The sequence below is a fragment of the Symphalangus syndactylus genome, chromosome 22 (assembly GCF_028878055.3).
Source record: "Symphalangus syndactylus isolate Jambi chromosome 22, NHGRI_mSymSyn1-v2.1_pri, whole genome shotgun sequence".
NCBI lineage: Eukaryota > Metazoa > Chordata > Mammalia > Primates > Hylobatidae > Symphalangus > Symphalangus syndactylus.
This window is the reverse complement of record NC_072444.2, coordinates 24,123,737-24,139,827: the sequence shown is the minus strand read 5'-3', so window position 1 is coordinate 24,139,827 and position 16,091 is coordinate 24,123,737. Positions and strand designations below refer to the sequence as shown.

General features: G+C 47.3%; 1 protein-coding gene, 1 non-coding gene and 1 pseudogene across 2 annotated transcripts; all 3 read left to right on the top strand.

The window, feature by feature from the left end:
• Window positions 1–3,461: 3,461 nt before the first annotated feature.
• On the top strand, window positions 3,462–7,644 carry LOC129472230 (PRAME family member 8-like). Its single transcript, XM_055261645.2, has 4 exons — window positions 3,462–3,529; window positions 4,564–4,875; window positions 5,259–5,834; window positions 6,751–7,644. The coding sequence occupies exons 2-4, from the start codon at window positions 4,589–4,591 to the stop codon at window positions 7,310–7,312; spliced, it is 1,425 nt and encodes a 474-aa protein (XP_055117620.1). The 5' UTR covers window positions 3,462–3,529; window positions 4,564–4,588; the 3' UTR covers window positions 7,313–7,644.
• Window positions 7,645–9,417: 1,773 nt separating this feature from the next.
• On the top strand, window positions 9,418–9,524 carry LOC129472808 (U6 spliceosomal RNA). The gene has a single exon (XR_008654079.1). It is a non-coding gene; the product is annotated as a U6 spliceosomal RNA (small nuclear RNA).
• Window positions 9,525–13,925: 4,401 nt separating this feature from the next.
• LOC129472239 (PRAME family member 2-like) lies at window positions 13,926–15,101 on the top strand (annotated as a pseudogene).
• The last annotated feature ends 990 nt before the right edge of the window (window positions 15,102–16,091 follow it).

Sequence of the window (16,091 nt, the reverse complement as noted above, 5' to 3'; positions counted from 1 at the left end):
CCCTGTTGAGGACTAGAGAAGGGCAACAGGGCCAGAACAGAGATTTTGGCTGTTAGAAATGCACAGAGGGCGAACAGCTCAGGCTAAGAAGAGACCTGACTCAGATAGAAACAGACTTACTGCATTCCAGGTGCAGCCTTGTCAGCTCTAAGGCTGAGCCAGGGGAGCCTGGGAAGGGATGGCCCCTGCACCGGGACCTTTCCCAGGACCCCTTCTCAGCCTGGCACCTGTAGGAAGACCAGAGGAGTCAGGTCTCCTTCTGCATGCCAGGCAGGGTCACCCTCCAGCAGTCCCGGCGGCCTCTTTAGGGCCAGAGCAGCAGCTGAGGAACTTCCTGCTTTATGGCTTCTCATGTTCACCAAAATAGCTCAGGAGAATTTTGGGAGAATTCCTTAATGACTGCTCTGGGCTGAGGGTGTCCCAGCACTGTGGCCATGTTCTGTTGTTCAGGAGATTTGGGCTGATGTATCCAGGATGCATAAAGACATGCCTGCCTTGACGGCTCAGGCTGGAGGAGGGAAACAGAAGCTCAGAAATATTCTAGAGACCCTGAGCAAGGGCCTGGGGGAGCTTTGGTATTCCGGTGGAGAGTCTGTGAGTGGAGAAGGGGTCAGGTCATCTTCTCAGAGGGGCTCTGAAGGCTGCTCTGAGTTTGACAGCAGATGAGTGCCTTGAGAAGAACAGGTGACAGGACGTGGTAGAAATGCCCCCAAGTGCGGGATTCTCGCTGGGGTCCTGGGGGTGGTGCTGGACCTTCTGAATTGGGCAGGAAGGGAACGTCTGTCAATCAGTTATTTTCTTTTTTTTAATTTTATTATTATACTTTAGGTTTTAGGGTACATGTGCACAATGTGCAGGTTTGTTACATATGTATCCATGTGCCGTGTTGGTTTGCTGCACCCATTAACTCGTCATTTTCAACATTTAGATTACTGAACCCCTTAGGGGATCCTCTGAGCCCTCACCTGAGGGGGCTGCCAATCATTTGCTTCCTGAACATGGGCAGGTTCCTCTCCCCAGCCAAGTCTCAGGGTCACCACGTTCAAAATGGGGACTATAGCAACATGCCTTAGATTCTTCGTGAGGGAGAGCTGAGATCTTGGATGAATGGTACCAGTCCCTGCTGTGCCTTGTGGTTGCTCAATCAACAGAGACACTCACGGTCACCTTTGGTGCTGAGCTCAACCTCAGCCTCAGGCTCACAAAGTGAGGGCAGGTGACGTAGAAGCCGCACTGAGCATGTTTCAGTTTAACTCGGTTGCACACATAGCAGGGCATTGATAGTGAGGTCGGAAATGTGGAGAAAGAACATTTACAGAAATATTCCATGATAGAGAACATCCTTCAAAGTACTCCAGTTTTGGAAGCCAGTGGCATCTCCAAGCTGTCTGGTTTTCATATGGAACGAGAGAGAAAGGCCTGGAGGACGTTCTGGAGGCGGGGGATGTTCTTGCTACTTTGTGCCCTAAAATATCAGAAGAATGACTGTGTGATCCTGCTTAGGATGGGAGCCATCCCTGAACTTAGCAGATCTTTTAACATGAAATAGAGCTTCCAGCTTTTGTGGGGGAAATGTATTGTATGTTTGCACGCAATACAACCACATGTGTGCACCATTCTTAAAGACAGGAAGGCTGACTCTTTCTTTCTTTCTTTCTTTCTTTCTTTCTTTCTTTCTTTCTTTCTTTCTTTCTTTTCTTTCTTTCTTTCTTTCTTTCTCTTTCTTTTCTTTCTTTCTTTCTTTCTTTCTTTCTTTCTTTCTTTCTTTCTTTCTTTCCTTCTTTCTTTGTGTCCTTCTGTCTCTCTCTCCTTCCTTCCTTCCTTCCCTTTTTCTTTCCTTACTTTCTTCCTTCCTTCCTTCCTTATTTTTGAGGCAAGGTTTCACTCTGTTGCCCAGGCTTGAGTGCAGTGGCATGATGACAGCTCACTGGAGCGTCAGCCTCCTGGGCTCAGGTGATCCTCCCACTTACACTTCTTGGGCAGCTGAGACTACAGGTGCACACCACTGTGCCTGGCTGAATTTTTGTATATATATTTTTCGAGACAGATTTTTCTACGTTGCCCAGGTATGTCTCAATCTCCTGCACTCTACTAATCTGTTCTGCCTTGGCCTCCCAAAGTGCTGAAATTACAGATATGAGCCACCACACATGGCCTGAGTTTTCTTTGTATGCCTAATGGTATCACTTTTATCAGAATCTCTCTGTTAAATATTAGGGACAAGAGAGGACTTTAAGGATGACAGAACATTAACTATCAAAATATACTGGGGAAGGGGCTGATGGGATTGATGAGGATGAAGGGCCCTGGGAAATGCCTGGGGCTGAGGATTGCTGGAAATGTCCCACTGTGGGAAGATCCCTGAATCTAAAGGAAAGGTTTCCAGACCATAGCGCCATGACAGGGAGACATGGACCCTTGTTCACTTTTCTCCCACATCCTGCAGAGCCCACAGCTTCCACTGTCCAAGGCTTCCAGCTTGGGAAAGTCTCCCTTTCCAGGTCTGACCACACTGCCTCTGTCTGGCCTCTGCCCCAGCTCAGATTCTCAGATTCCATCTTCCCAGGCTGATTTTCTGAGACAAGCCCATCATTTTTGGGAGTAAACACGCTTTCCCTTCTAGTAGGGGCCGAGACTGTATCTGTCTCCTCTGCCCTCAAAGACAACGTTGTGTTTGAAGAGTCTGCACTGTCTCTTTTGTAATTATTCTCTTTTTAATTTTTAAACTCAGTCTAGACAGTCTTTCAATCCTTCTGTCTAGATTCCCACAAAATACCCACCATGTTTTCTGCTGTCTTCGTTCCTTCCCAGGGTTCTGTTAGAACACCCAGCCCCATCCTGCCCAGCCTCCACCTCACTTTGTCATTCTGTCCTGATTTCCCTCGGCGAAGCTTTGACCTTAGTCTTGTGATCAATCACACCCTCAGTGGTTTCCCTCTTCAACCTGAACCCACATATGACCTGCCACGTTATAAAACATAAAACCCAGGTGACTGTTGGATAAAGGAGAATTTTAATCCGTTTTCTTAGGGTTGACATCACCGTCTTTTTAAAGCTGTCTTAGCTCTGAAACGTTTTGATAATTTCAATGTGGCCAAATATTCTCCCATAAAGTTATCACTAGGTTTTGTTTTTTCTTTCTAATGCCAGGAACAGATTAAACCTTCCATGTCACTATGAAGGTCACATCTTAGTCAAACTTCATCAGTGTTTGGGGAATAAATGAATTAATGAGTTTTGGACTTTCACCCTATCATTTATTCTTTCACTTTCATAAACGCACATCTAATTTAATCAATGAATCAGAAGAAAGCGGGAAACTCAATCAGGATTAACTGGGAGGAACTTCGGAATCTAATCAGGTATCACTTTCTGATTGGAAGCTGGTGATTGAGAAGGGGAGGGTGTGGTTAGAAACATCAATAAAAGCTCCCGAGTTTGCCAAGGGGAGACCCAAAGCCTTGGTGCCTGGAGCTACTGCCTGGTTCTCTGAGAGGCCCCAGCACCCTGCAAACGGAGTCCAGATCTGGTAAGTCACCACCTTCTTAGGAACATGCCTGTCTGATCTGCAGCCAGCCAGTCAGGGATGGTGACATGCAGCCCAAAGTGGCACAGACAATTTCCTGTCTGTTTTTTCAATTAAACAGATGTAGGTTTTGATTTTTCCTCTAAATATACTTTTGACTTCATCCCTCAAATTTTGATTTGTGCTTCATTTTTCTCATTTCAAAACTCTTATTGAAGCAGTTTTTTTAAAAAGATATTAAAAATTTATGATTGGATGGGTTTTTATGTCTTGACATGTGAAATTATTAGTTTCTGTGCCCTTCAGCTATAGTTCACCCACTTGGTGGTGTTGTGATTTTATTAGTCAGGCTTCCATTTTTACAGAAACCTTAGATCTCCCGTACCCCATTCTCAGTAGTCTTGTTCTGAACATGGGATTTATCTCTTCCCTTAGACTCTGTCCCTAAGTGGGTGATTGTGAGTATGTGGAAGGGATGTGTATTGGATCCTTTCTCTGAGACTTAGTGTTTCCATTCCTACCTTCCAAGTGCTCTAGAATACTGCCACAATGCTTTGATAATTTCTCTTATAATTTTTCAAAATAAAAACAAATGACATTGATTTTAGGGGGTCACTTTAGTCTTCCCCAAGCATGCTAATTGTGTAAACTGAGAATGCAGGCTGTGTGGGGCCACAGGACACTCTCATTCTCATTGTTTTAGGGTGGTAAGTAACAAAAAAATGTCCCTCAAAAAGGTGGAGCTTAGCTGTCAGGATCCTGAGTGACAGATAGCAGTAATCCTGAGATTCAGTGGAGCAATGCATAGAAATTAATGGGCCACTGGTCACCTTTTCCCCTCCTCGGTGTTTGGAAGACATTCTTTCTGGCAGTCGCAGGGGCACACATACAGATTTGTGGCCACCAAGTGGAGAATGGAATCGGGGGGAATGGAGGGCTTTTCCACCTCCACCAGAGCGATGAGATTGGCAACAGGAGGAGACGAGGTGATCGCATTTGGCTGAGAGTGATGCCTTTTCTATGGATTTGTCCTCTAGGGTTTTCCCTTGCAGATTCATCAAGATGAGCATCAGCGCCCCACCCAGACTCCTGGAGCTGGCAAGGCAGAGCCTGCTGAGGGACCAGGCCTTGGCCATCTCTGCCATGGAGAGGCTGCCCAGGGAGCTCTTCCCCACACTGTTCGTGGAGGCCTTCAGCAGGAGATGCTGTGAAACCCTGAAAACGATGGTGCAGGCCTGGCCTTTCACCCGCCTCCCTCTCGGGTCCCTGATGAAGTCGCCTCATCTGGAGACCTTAAAAGCTGTGCTGGAGGGAGTTGATGTGCTGCTGGCCCAGGGGGTTCGCCCCAGGTGAGGTGACCCAGGTGGTCAGGTGGGGAGGGCCCTGTTGTCCAGGGTAGGGACAGGCTGTTTCAGGAGGGGGAGGGGCACAGTGGAGGCCCAGAGGCTTCTGATGGTGCCAGTGAGGAAGCTCAGAGGGGCCTTGGCCATTGCCCAGCTCCTCTGGGAAAGGACTGCTCACCATGCAGGGTCCACTGAGGAAACAGGAACTTCTCCTCTAGTGGCACTGAAAGCTACAGGCAATGGGGATGAGGCAAAATCCAGGGGGAAAAGGCGTTGGACAAAATCAGAGAGTGAAAAGTGGCAGGGAGGGGAACAGCTGATGTCTGGGATGCAAATAAAAGCTCAGGTCCTTGCCTTACTTTGGAGCCTCTCTTCTCCTTTACCCGTAGGTGGTCAAAACTTCAAGTGCTGGACTTGAGGAATGTGGATGAGAACTTCTGCAGCATATTGTCTGGAGCCACTGCATCCTTCCCGGAGGCTCTGAGTCAGAAGCACACAGCAGAGAGCTGTCCAGGGACAGGCGGGCAGCAGCCCTTGATGGTGTTCGTAGACCTTTGCCTCAAGAACAGGACACTGGATGAATGCCTCTCTCACCTCTTAGAGTGGGGCAAGCAGAGAAAAGGCTTACTGCATGTGTGTTGCAAGGAGCTGCAGGTTTTTGGAATGCCCATCCACAGCATCATAGAGGTCCTGAACATGGTGGAGCTAGACTGTATCCAGGAGGTGGAAGTGTGCTGCCCCTGGGAGCTGTCCATTCTTGTGAAGTTTGCCCCTTACCTGGGCCAGATGAGGAATCTCCGCAAACTTGTTCTCTTCAACATCCGTGCATCTGCCTGCATTCCCCCAGAAAACAAGGGGCAGTTCATTGCCCGATTCACCTCTCAGTTCCTCAAGCTGGACTATTTCCAGAATCTGTCTATGCACTCTGTCTCTTTCCTCGAAGGCCACCTGGACCAGCTGCTCAGGTGAGGAAGGATGGGGAGCTTTCTCTTCAGACCACGGCAGAGCCTTTCTTTGTTACAGTAAACACCAGTGGGTATGCACTGTGAGCCTGCCTGTGAGGAGGTAACAGTGAAGGGACACTAGAATGTCCACGCATTGTCCTGTTAGTGGCTCTGTCCTGATATGGGTATCACACAACCATCCCAATAAAGTCAGAGGGATCTCCTGGGCTAGATGCTATAAAGAAGGTGCCAAGCTAGGAAGCTACTGCAGGGTTTAGATCTAGTGAGAGTGCATTTGTGAATTCCTCCCGAGGATGTGTGTCTAAGTTAAGATGATGGGAAATAGGGAGGTGAAGAGGGCACTAAAGAAGAGAATGCCCATCACACTCCTATATTTTAAAATATAAGGTCTATCCTCATCTGCCTAGTGAACAGGCAAAATCCTGTGTCTCCCTGTCAGCTCCCTGTCTTGAGCTCCAGGTCAGGTAATTAATTTATGGGAAATGCATGATGATAGAATAGAGGGTGAGGGAGCAGGAGTGAAGAATGGTGAAAGTGAAAGAGGTTTGCTGACGATACAGGCGTGTCAGGGTTCCCTGCAGCCTGGCCACCCCAGCTGATGTTGCAGGATCCTGCCTGGGTTTGTCATTTATGCCTGTGTCTCCACTGGGCTCCTGTGGCCCAGAGATGTGGTTTTCTATCAGACAGATGAGGAAAGGGAGGCTTAAAGTTCATGGACTTGATCCAGTCACCTCGGTGATGGTGAAGGACTGAGCCTCGATTGGGACTGCACTGAAGGAGCAGAGTCTCCATTCCCACACCCCAGGTGCTGACTATCCTCGGATGAGCAGAGCAGCCTTGGGTTGTGAACAGTGTCGTCTCTCACCTTGAGGTCTTCCCCACCACTCTCCTCTAACTCCTTTTTGTTCTCTCCCAGGTGTCTCCAGGCCCCCTTGGAGATGGTCGTAATGACCGACTGCCTGCTGTCAGAGTCAGACTTGAAGCATCTCTCTTGGTGTCCGAGCATCCGTCAGCTAAAAGAGCTGGACCTGAGGGGCATCACACTGACCCATTTCAGCCCTGAGCCCCTCGCAGTTCTGCTGGAGCAAGTTGAGGCCACGCTGCAGACCCTGGACTTAGAGGACTGTGGGATCGTGGATTCCCAACTCAGCGCCATCCTGCCTGCCCTGAGCTGCTGCTCCCAGCTCAGCACCTTCAGCTTCTGTGGGAACCTCATTTCCATGGCCGCCCTGGAGAACCTACTGCGCCACACCGTCGGGCTGAGCAAGCTAAGCCTGGAGCTGTATCCTGCCCCTCTGGAGAGTTATGATGCCCAGGGTGCTCTCTGCTGGGGCAGATTTGCTCAACTTGGGGCTGAGCTGATGAAGACACTGAGGGACTTAAGGCAGTCCAAGATCATTGTGTTCAGCACCGTCCCCTGCCCTCGCTGTGGCATCAGGGCCTCCTACGACCTGGAGCCCAGTCACTGCCTCTGTTGAATGCATGCCATCGGGGTGGATATATTTCAAGCTTTCTTCTGGTCATTTGGGAACCGAATCATAGGCCATGAGTGCATATTAAAGGGAGCACAGACCCATCATTTCAGATGCCTGTTCAGTGTGAACGGGAAAGGAACGGGGATGCAGGAGGGGCAGGACTTGGGGAAAAGTTGACTTGGAGTGGATGGGCTCTTTAGAGACCTGTGTCCCAGAGAACCAGAAATGGGAATCTGAATTGCTTGAGTGAGAATCAGGTAGGAGAGACACATGAGAGGGTTATCCCTGCACAGATGGTTGTAAAGGAACAGTCGTAAATAAAGGAAACTGAGTGGAAACTTTCTGGTGTCCTCCATAATTGCTTAATGTGGCTTAACAATTAAACAATTTAAACCTAAAAAAGTCCAGTTACTGATAGAGGAAATAACGCACTGATTTGTCTGTGACTGATGAGGTTCAGCTCCCAGAAATCAAGCCATCAAAATGAAATTTGATCATTTGGATCAATTCCCTCCTTTTCTTTACTTCTCTCTGGGCATCTGTTACCTTCCTGATATTCTCTGTGCCTGTTTAGTGGGTTAATACACACGAGAGACACACACAGGGCCTGGAGCATTCTAAGTGGAAAGTGAGTGTCAGCCACTGAAGTTAAGCCCCTTCAGGTGCCCTCATTCTGCCACGATGCAGAGACCCTGTTCACTCTCAATGGCTGCATTCACATCCCTCAGTTCCTGACCATTACATGTGCTGAGAAACGACTTCACAGCCCAAGGCGTGGCCCCTGCCCTGGAAGGGGAGCTCCACACTGTATGAGCAGGAGCCTCATGGCATCACCAACCCAAGCCTGTCCTCATGGTGGGTAGCAGCCTTTGCTGAATTAAAGTAGTTGTGGCCAATAAAGACACCCAAATTCCCTTTTAGCAAAATGCTTACATTATGTAGGCATATAATACCTATAACATCAATGACAGACCTTTGCTTAACTCCTCCTTTTTCTCCCTGTCAAGGAAGACTAGTGCATCATGGTAGGAATCACACATCAGACGGTGGATAACGATCAAATGCCTGTGGGTAATTAATGACCACACCTGTGCTGAGGGACCCTCCAAAAAGGGCACCTAAGTGCAGAACCCCGCTGAGGACTCAGGGGCTGGTGTTTTTGGGCACGAAACAGCCAAGAGGCTCAGTTTCTCTGTAAAATGAAGATGATGATGCCACCACCCTATGAGACCGTTGTAGGACCCAGTGAGATGGTGCACGGTCAGGACCTGGAATGGGGCCTGGCATACAGTAAGAGCTCAATACCTGCGTCTTGTTCTTTTTGTTTCCTTCCTAATAGAAGTCCCAGCATTCTTCACCCTTCAATCTCACCTTCTATTCCTGACAACAGGGAGGCAGCAGGAACCCAGGGCAGGCTCAAATTCTACACGCCACCACCACTTAATTGTGATTCCCCCAAACAGCAGAGCCTCAGCAGCCAGCAGAAGGTGGGGTGGGCGGGGCAGGACTGAGTTCATCTCTAGTGATCGTGAGATAAAAATTTCCAACCCATGAGAATCATGTGCCATTTGCTGGTTGGTCAGACCATCTGGTGTAATTTATTGATGCAAACAGGATGATACTGAGTGGTGTCTCCAAAAATCTGCTGTTATGTAAATGTTTATAGAGAGTAAATAATTGCGATTTATTTATAACACATTTTATAAATATTGAATATATATACATTGAAATTTTAACTTATAATGGGAATTTAGTATTTTAAAGTATGTAGTGCAATATTTTAAAAAGGTTTGTGGCCTGAGCGCAGTGGCTCACGCCTGTAATCCCAGCACTTTGGGAAGCCGAGGTGGACGGATCACAAGGTCAGGAGATAGAGACCATTTTGGCTAACTTGATGAAACCCCGTTTCTACTAAAAATACAATAAACTAGCCAGCATGGTGGTGGGCATCTGTAGTCCCAGCTACTCGGGAGGCTGAGGCAGGAGAATGGTGTGAACCCAGGAGGCAGAGCTTGCAGTGAGCTGAGAGCGTGCCACAGCACCCCAGCCTGGAGGACAGAGTGAGACTCTGTCTCAAAAAAAAAAAAAAAAAAAAAAAGAAAATGTTTGTGTTGGCCTGGGCAGCGCATATACTAAAATTGGAATGATACAGAGAAGATTAGCAGGGCCCCTGCGCAAGGATGACATGCAAATTCGTGAGACGTTCCTTATTTTTCAGGAAACAACAGATGCTGGAATGTGGAGAAATTAGGCACGCTTTGACACTGTTGGTGGGAGTGTAAATTAGTTCAACCATTGTGGAAGACGGTGTGGCGATTCCTCAAGGAGCTAGCACTAGAAATATCATTTGACCCAGCAATCCCATTACTGGGTATATACTCAAAGGATTATAAATCATTCCCCTATAAAGACGCATGCACACATATGTTTATTTTGGCACTGTTCATAATAGCAAAGACTTGGAACCAAACCAAAAGCTCTTCAGTGATAGACTAGATAAAGAAAATATGGCACATATTCATCATTCAATACTATGCAGCCATAAAAAACGATGAGTTCAGGTCCTTTTCAGGGACGTGGATGAAGCTGGAAATCATCATTCTCAGCAAACTAACACAGGAACAGAAAACCAAATACCACATGTTTTCAGACATAAGTGGGAGTTGAACAATGAGAACACATGGACACAGGGACGGGAATATCATACACCGGGGCCTGTCGGGGTGTGGGGGTGTTGGGGAGGGAAAGCATTAGGATAAATACCTAGTGTAGATGACGGCTTGATAGGTGCAGCAAACCACCATGGCATATGCATCCCTATGTAACAAGCCTGCATGTTCCGTACATGTATCCCAGAACTTAAAGTATATTTAAAAAATGCTTAATGTGGTTTTGAGTCTCAAATAAAATGACACCTTCAAAACTGATTTTGAAGATCAATGAATAAGAAATGCTCTCATTTAAAAATATTTAAATTTATAGAATTTTGGAGCTGGAAGGAAGTGCAATATTTTTAGGGATATATGATTTATTTTCTCAGAGCAGTTATAAGGTTGCAGTGAAGTTGAGCAGAAAGTAGATAATTCCCACATACTTCATGACCCCACACTAGCATGGACTCCTGAAGGATCAACATCCTGCCCCAGCGGGGTCCATTTGCTCCAATGCATGAACCACACGAACCATCCTTATCACCCAAAGTTCATAATTAACATTAAAGGTTCACAGTTGGTGCTGTGTATTCTATGAGCTCTCATGAGTTGATGGTGACATGTATTCACTCTTATAGCATCATGCAGAGTAGCTTCAGTGCCCTAAAAAATCATCTGTTCTCTTTCTATCCTTCCCAAGGTACCCTGACTCCTGGCAACCCCTGGGCTTTCTACTGTGTCCATAGATTTGCCTTTTCCAGAATGTCATGTGGCCTTTTCATGTTGGCTTCTTTCACTTGGTTATGTGCATTTAAGTTTTTTTATGTCTTTTAGGACTTAATAATTTACATTGTCAGGATGTGCTACAGTATATACATCCATTTATCTGCTGAAGAACATGTTGGTCCCTATTAAGTTTTGTCTATTGCGAATGTCTTGGTTAAAAACATCCAGGTTTTAGGTTTTCTCATTTCGGTAAATGCCAAGGAGCGTGGCTGCTGGAGCACGTGCCTAGGTTGTGTCTGATAATGATTTTTTTCCTTGACAATCTCATGTGGTAGACAGAGATTGCTTCTTCAAGGGTAGGGACTGTGTCTCTGTCACCCTGTGGTCCCACAGCAGAGCATGGAGCCTGGCAGGTGGCTGTAAATGCTTATTGATCACATAGTGCTTAGAAATCACTTTATAGCCACTACAATGCAAATGTCGGGCAGTCAACAATTGCTGCCACCAATAATAGAAACACGTTGAATATGGATGAAGTCACCCTCCTGATGCCATGGTCACTACCTGTGTGTCACGGCAGTGCCGTCATCACATGGATGAACTTCATCTGTTTTTTACAGATTTCCCCTCATGTAATCTCATGTAATACAGGACACAGTCTTTAAACAAGGAGTCACCAGGGTTCCTGATGGCCACTGGCCTGAGTCTGTCCCCTTGGAACTAAGGTCCCTCATAACGGCACTTACCTACCACAGGCGTACCTGTAAGCACCACCAGAGGGCGAGCATCTTCACCAAACCTGATGGACCCATGGAGTCTGATCTGAATGTCTCCCTGCTAGGCAGGGGTCCTCAGAGGAATCTTCTATCGAGTCCAGATGGAGGGAACTGGAAGAGCCTCCTCAAACCCAGGACCAACAAAGAGATTCCCTCCAAGATCCCAATTAGGGAGCCAGGACAGGGACTGAGAGGGAACTGGGAAGGGAAGGCACCGTGGGTCCCAAAACCTGGAACTGATGGAGAAGGTCCCCTCCAGAGACTGTTTGGAGAGAGCCAGCTGGGAAGAATTAAAGTCTCTGAGATCTTCCACCTAAGAGCTGGACATCTGAATTCAGGAAGACTTACCTGAGGCCTTTCCATGGTGCCACCGAGAAGAGCTCACGGGGCTCTTGCCAGTGCAGGATGCATTGGTTCCGGAGGCATCAGGAAGAGATCAGAGGTCCCCTTTAATCCCACTTCTAACACCAGTGACGTCCACTAAAAACCGTGGGGTCTATAGATTTAGAAAAAGGGAGCGTAATTTCTTCTAAAGGTTTACAACCTGCTCGCTGGGAAATGGGCCTCCAGGCAGGACCTGAGGCAAGCGCTTGGAGGGAGGGAAGGTGACCCAGGAATCTACGCTGAAGCTGTTGGCTGCCAAGTGTGCATATTCAGCAGGTTATTGGAGCAGCTATGAATATTCACAGGGTGGGGGATGCATGCATGTATGGTCAGCAAATACACATGTCACATACATCCCAGCTTCACCTGGTGGTTGAGGCTTTACATTTAAATGCATTATAATTAGGTTCTCTACATCCAAAGGTGAAGTTGGGACATGAAGGTCCCCAATTCCTGTCTAAAGGGCCTGGGGAGTCACCTCCTACAAATCACAAAGTCCCCTCAGAGGAGGTTTATTTAACCCTATGTAAAGTGACTTGAGGCCGAGCGCAGTGGTTCACACCTGTAATCTCAGCACTTTGGGAGGCCGAGGCGGGCAGATCACTTGTGGTCAGGAGTTGGAGACCAGCCTGACCAACATGGAGAAACACCATCTCTACTAAAAATACAAAATTACCTGAGCGTGGTGGTGCATGCCTGTAATCCCAGCTACTCGGGAGGCTGAAGCAGGAGAATCGCTTGAACGCAGGAGACGGAGGTTGTGGTGAGCTGAGATCACACCACTGCACTGCAGCGGGGCAACAAGAGCAAAACTTGGTCTCAAAATACGTAAATAAATAAATAAAATAAAGCGGCTTGTTTTCCAGCCTGACTCGGTGGCCCAGAGTCTTCTGATGGTGCTGGTGAGGAAGCTCGGGGAGGCTTTGGCCATTCTCCAGATCCTCAGAGAAAGGACTGCTCACCGTACAGGGTCCACTGTGGGAACAGAAACCTGCTTTTTCCCAGTGGAAGGTAAAGGGACTAGAAGTGGGGAGCAGTATGAATCAAAAGAGAAAAGGGACTGAGAAAAGTCAGAGAACAGGGAGCAATGGGAATGAAAGCAAAGGTCAGGGATGGGTCCTTCTAAATTCTGAGCCTCTCCCTTACTTTACCTACAGGAGGTGGAAACTTCAAGTGCTGGACTTGCGGGATGTTGATGAGAATTTCTGGGCCGGATGGCCTGGAGGCTGGGCCCTGCCCTCCTCCCCAGAGGCCATGAGTAAGAGGCAGACAGCAGAGGACTATCCAAGGACCGGAGAGCACCATCCTTAAAGGTGTTCATAGATGTCTGCCTCAAGGAAATACCCCGGGATGAATGCCTGAGATACCTCTTTCAGTGGGTTTACCAAAGGAGAGGTTTAGTACACCTGTGCTGTAGTAAGTTGGTGAATTATCTAACACCCATTAAATATCTCAGAAAGTCATTGAAAATAATCCAGCTGAATAGTATTCAGGAGCTGGAAATTCACAACATGTCCTGGCCATGTCTGATAAGGAAGCTTCATTGTTACCTGAAGGAGATGAAGAATCTTCACAAACTCGTTTTCTCCACGTGCCATCATTACACGTCAGACATTGAACTCGAGGGACGGTTAGTCACCAAATTCAGCTCTGTGTTCCTCAGGCTGGAACACCTCCAATTGCCTAAAGTAAAATTGATCACCTTCTTCAGTGGCACCTGGAACAGCTGATCAGGTGAGAAAGGATCGTGCACTTTCTCTGCAGACCACAGCACAGCCTTTTTTTGTTACAGCAAATGCTAGAAGGCATAACTTTTGTGTCAGCCAGTGGCGACGTCACAGTGTAGGGGACACCAGAATGTCAACACATTGTCCCATTCAGTGCTCCATGTCCTGGAGTGGCTATCACAGGATCCCTGCAATGAGGTCAGCAGGGTCACCTGGGGTAGAGGCCAGAGAGCTACATCATGTACTAGCTAGTTAGTGGGGGTTTCAGCTCTACTGGGGGTGCACGTGTGAATTTCTTGTTACAAAGTGTGTTTCAAGTTGATATGATATAAAAGAGGTAATAGAGGAGGGTATGAAAGGAGGGACAGCTCATCAAACCTGTGCATTTCACAGTAGAAACTCTGTCCTCACCAGCTTAGTGATCACAAATAATCCTGTCTCTAATTCCCTGTCTGTAAAAGGTTGTTTGGAACCCCAGGAAAGGTAACTGACGTGGGAAATGTGTGCTTCTTGAATGGAGGGTGAGGGAGTAGGTGTGAGAGTAGTAAAAAGTGATAGGTGGTTTGCAGATACAGGTATGCCAGGGAGCCCCTGCTGGCAGGTAGCCCTAGCTGATGACCCTAGACCTTGCTGAGTTGAGTTCTTTGTGCACGTCTCCCACTGGGTACCTGTGGGCCAGAGATGAACTTTTCTGCTAAAAGAAGAAGAAAAGAGTCTTTAGTGATTTTGTGGCCTTGGTCAAAGGGCCACAATGGTGGCAATGGTGAAAGGGTTGAGGCTAAACTGGGACAGCCCCTGAATGATCAGAGTCCTCATCATGCAGCAACTTGCATGTGGACCATCACCACATGATGGGAATAAACTTGTGTTTGGGTGAAGCAGACATTTCCCTTTAAGTTATTCCCCACCACCTTCATCTAACTAGTATCACTGTCCAGAACTAACAGAACTAACTTCTTGATCTCCACAGGTGCCTCCAGAACCTCTTGGAGAACTTGGAATTAACTTGTGGCTACCTATTGGAAGAGGACGTGAAGTGTCTCTCTCAGTACCCAACCCTCGGCTACCTACATCATCTGAATCTCAGCTATGTGCTGCTGCTCCGCATCAGTCTTGAACCCCTCGGAGCTCTGCTGGAGAAAGTTTCTGCCACTCTCGAGACCCTCGTGTTGGAGGGCTGTCAGATCCACTACTCCCAACTCCCTGCAATCCTGCCTGGCCTGAGCTGCTGCTCCCAGCTCACCACCTTCTACTTTGGCAGAAATTGCATGTCTATGGACGCCCTGAAGGACCTGCTGCGCCACACCAGTGAGCTGAGCAAGTTAAGCCTGGAGACATATCCTGCCCCTGAGGAGAGTTTGAATTCCTTGGTTCGTGTCGATTGGGAGATCTTCACCCCACTTGGGGCTGAGCTGATGTGTACACTGAGGGAAGTCAGGCAGCCCAAGAGGGTCTTCACTGGCCCCGCCCCTGCCCTTCCTGTGACTCATCACCACCTGAGGAACTGGAGCTCCATCTTTGCTGCTAGGGAAGGCGTGTCCAGCAGGGTAGATACGTCGAAAGTTCTCTTCCAGGCACTTGGACACTAAAATCTAGTATGTAGGTGCAAGTTATTTTTGTTTTTTCTTATTTCCTTTTTTAATAATTCTAAAATTTTATTAACATTTGAGACAGGGTTTTGCTGTGCTGCCCCAGCTGGTCTGAAACCGCTGGGCACATGGGATTCTCCCACCTTGACCTCCTAAAGTTCTAGGATTACTGGTATGAGTGATTGTGACCAGGCCACATGCAACTTAAAGGAAGCACAGAACTCTGCTTCAGGCAGGTGTTCAGTACGAGGGAAAAAAACATAACAGCAGGGAGCAAGACTGGAGGAAAATATTGAGGTGGAGTCAATGAGACCTTACAGGACCCATGTCCTACAGAGTCAGAAAGAGAAGCCAATGTTCTACAGTGATGACAACGTTATCCCTGCAGGGATGGTTACCAAGAAATATCAGAAATGAAGAACCTCAGTGAAAACTGTCTGGTGTCCTCTGTATTTGATTGACTTGTTTTCGCGATTATACATCAGAAATCTCTAGTTATTGAGTTACTGATGGAAAACTATCCACGTACTCTGTTGTCTGTGATTGAGGTTCAGCTGTAAAACATCTAATTCCCACCCATTCTTGATCTTTGCTTTTTTTTTTTTTAAAAAAAAAAAACAACATCTGGCTTTGTCACCCAGGCTGCAGTGCAGTGGTCCCATCTGGGCTCACTGCAATCCTATCCTTCAGGGCTCAAGTGATTCTCATGCCTCAGCCACTCTAGTATCTGGGATTGCATGCAAGTGCCACCAAGCCTGCTACTTTTTGTATTTTTAGTAGAGATGGGGTTTTTCCATGTTGACCAGGCTGGTCTTTTTTTTTTTTTAATTTTTTTTTGCACACAAAACAATAAACATTTTCTAAAAGTACATACAAACAAAAAGATGCATATCAAACATATTAGGAAGGTTGCACATGGGAAGACGGGG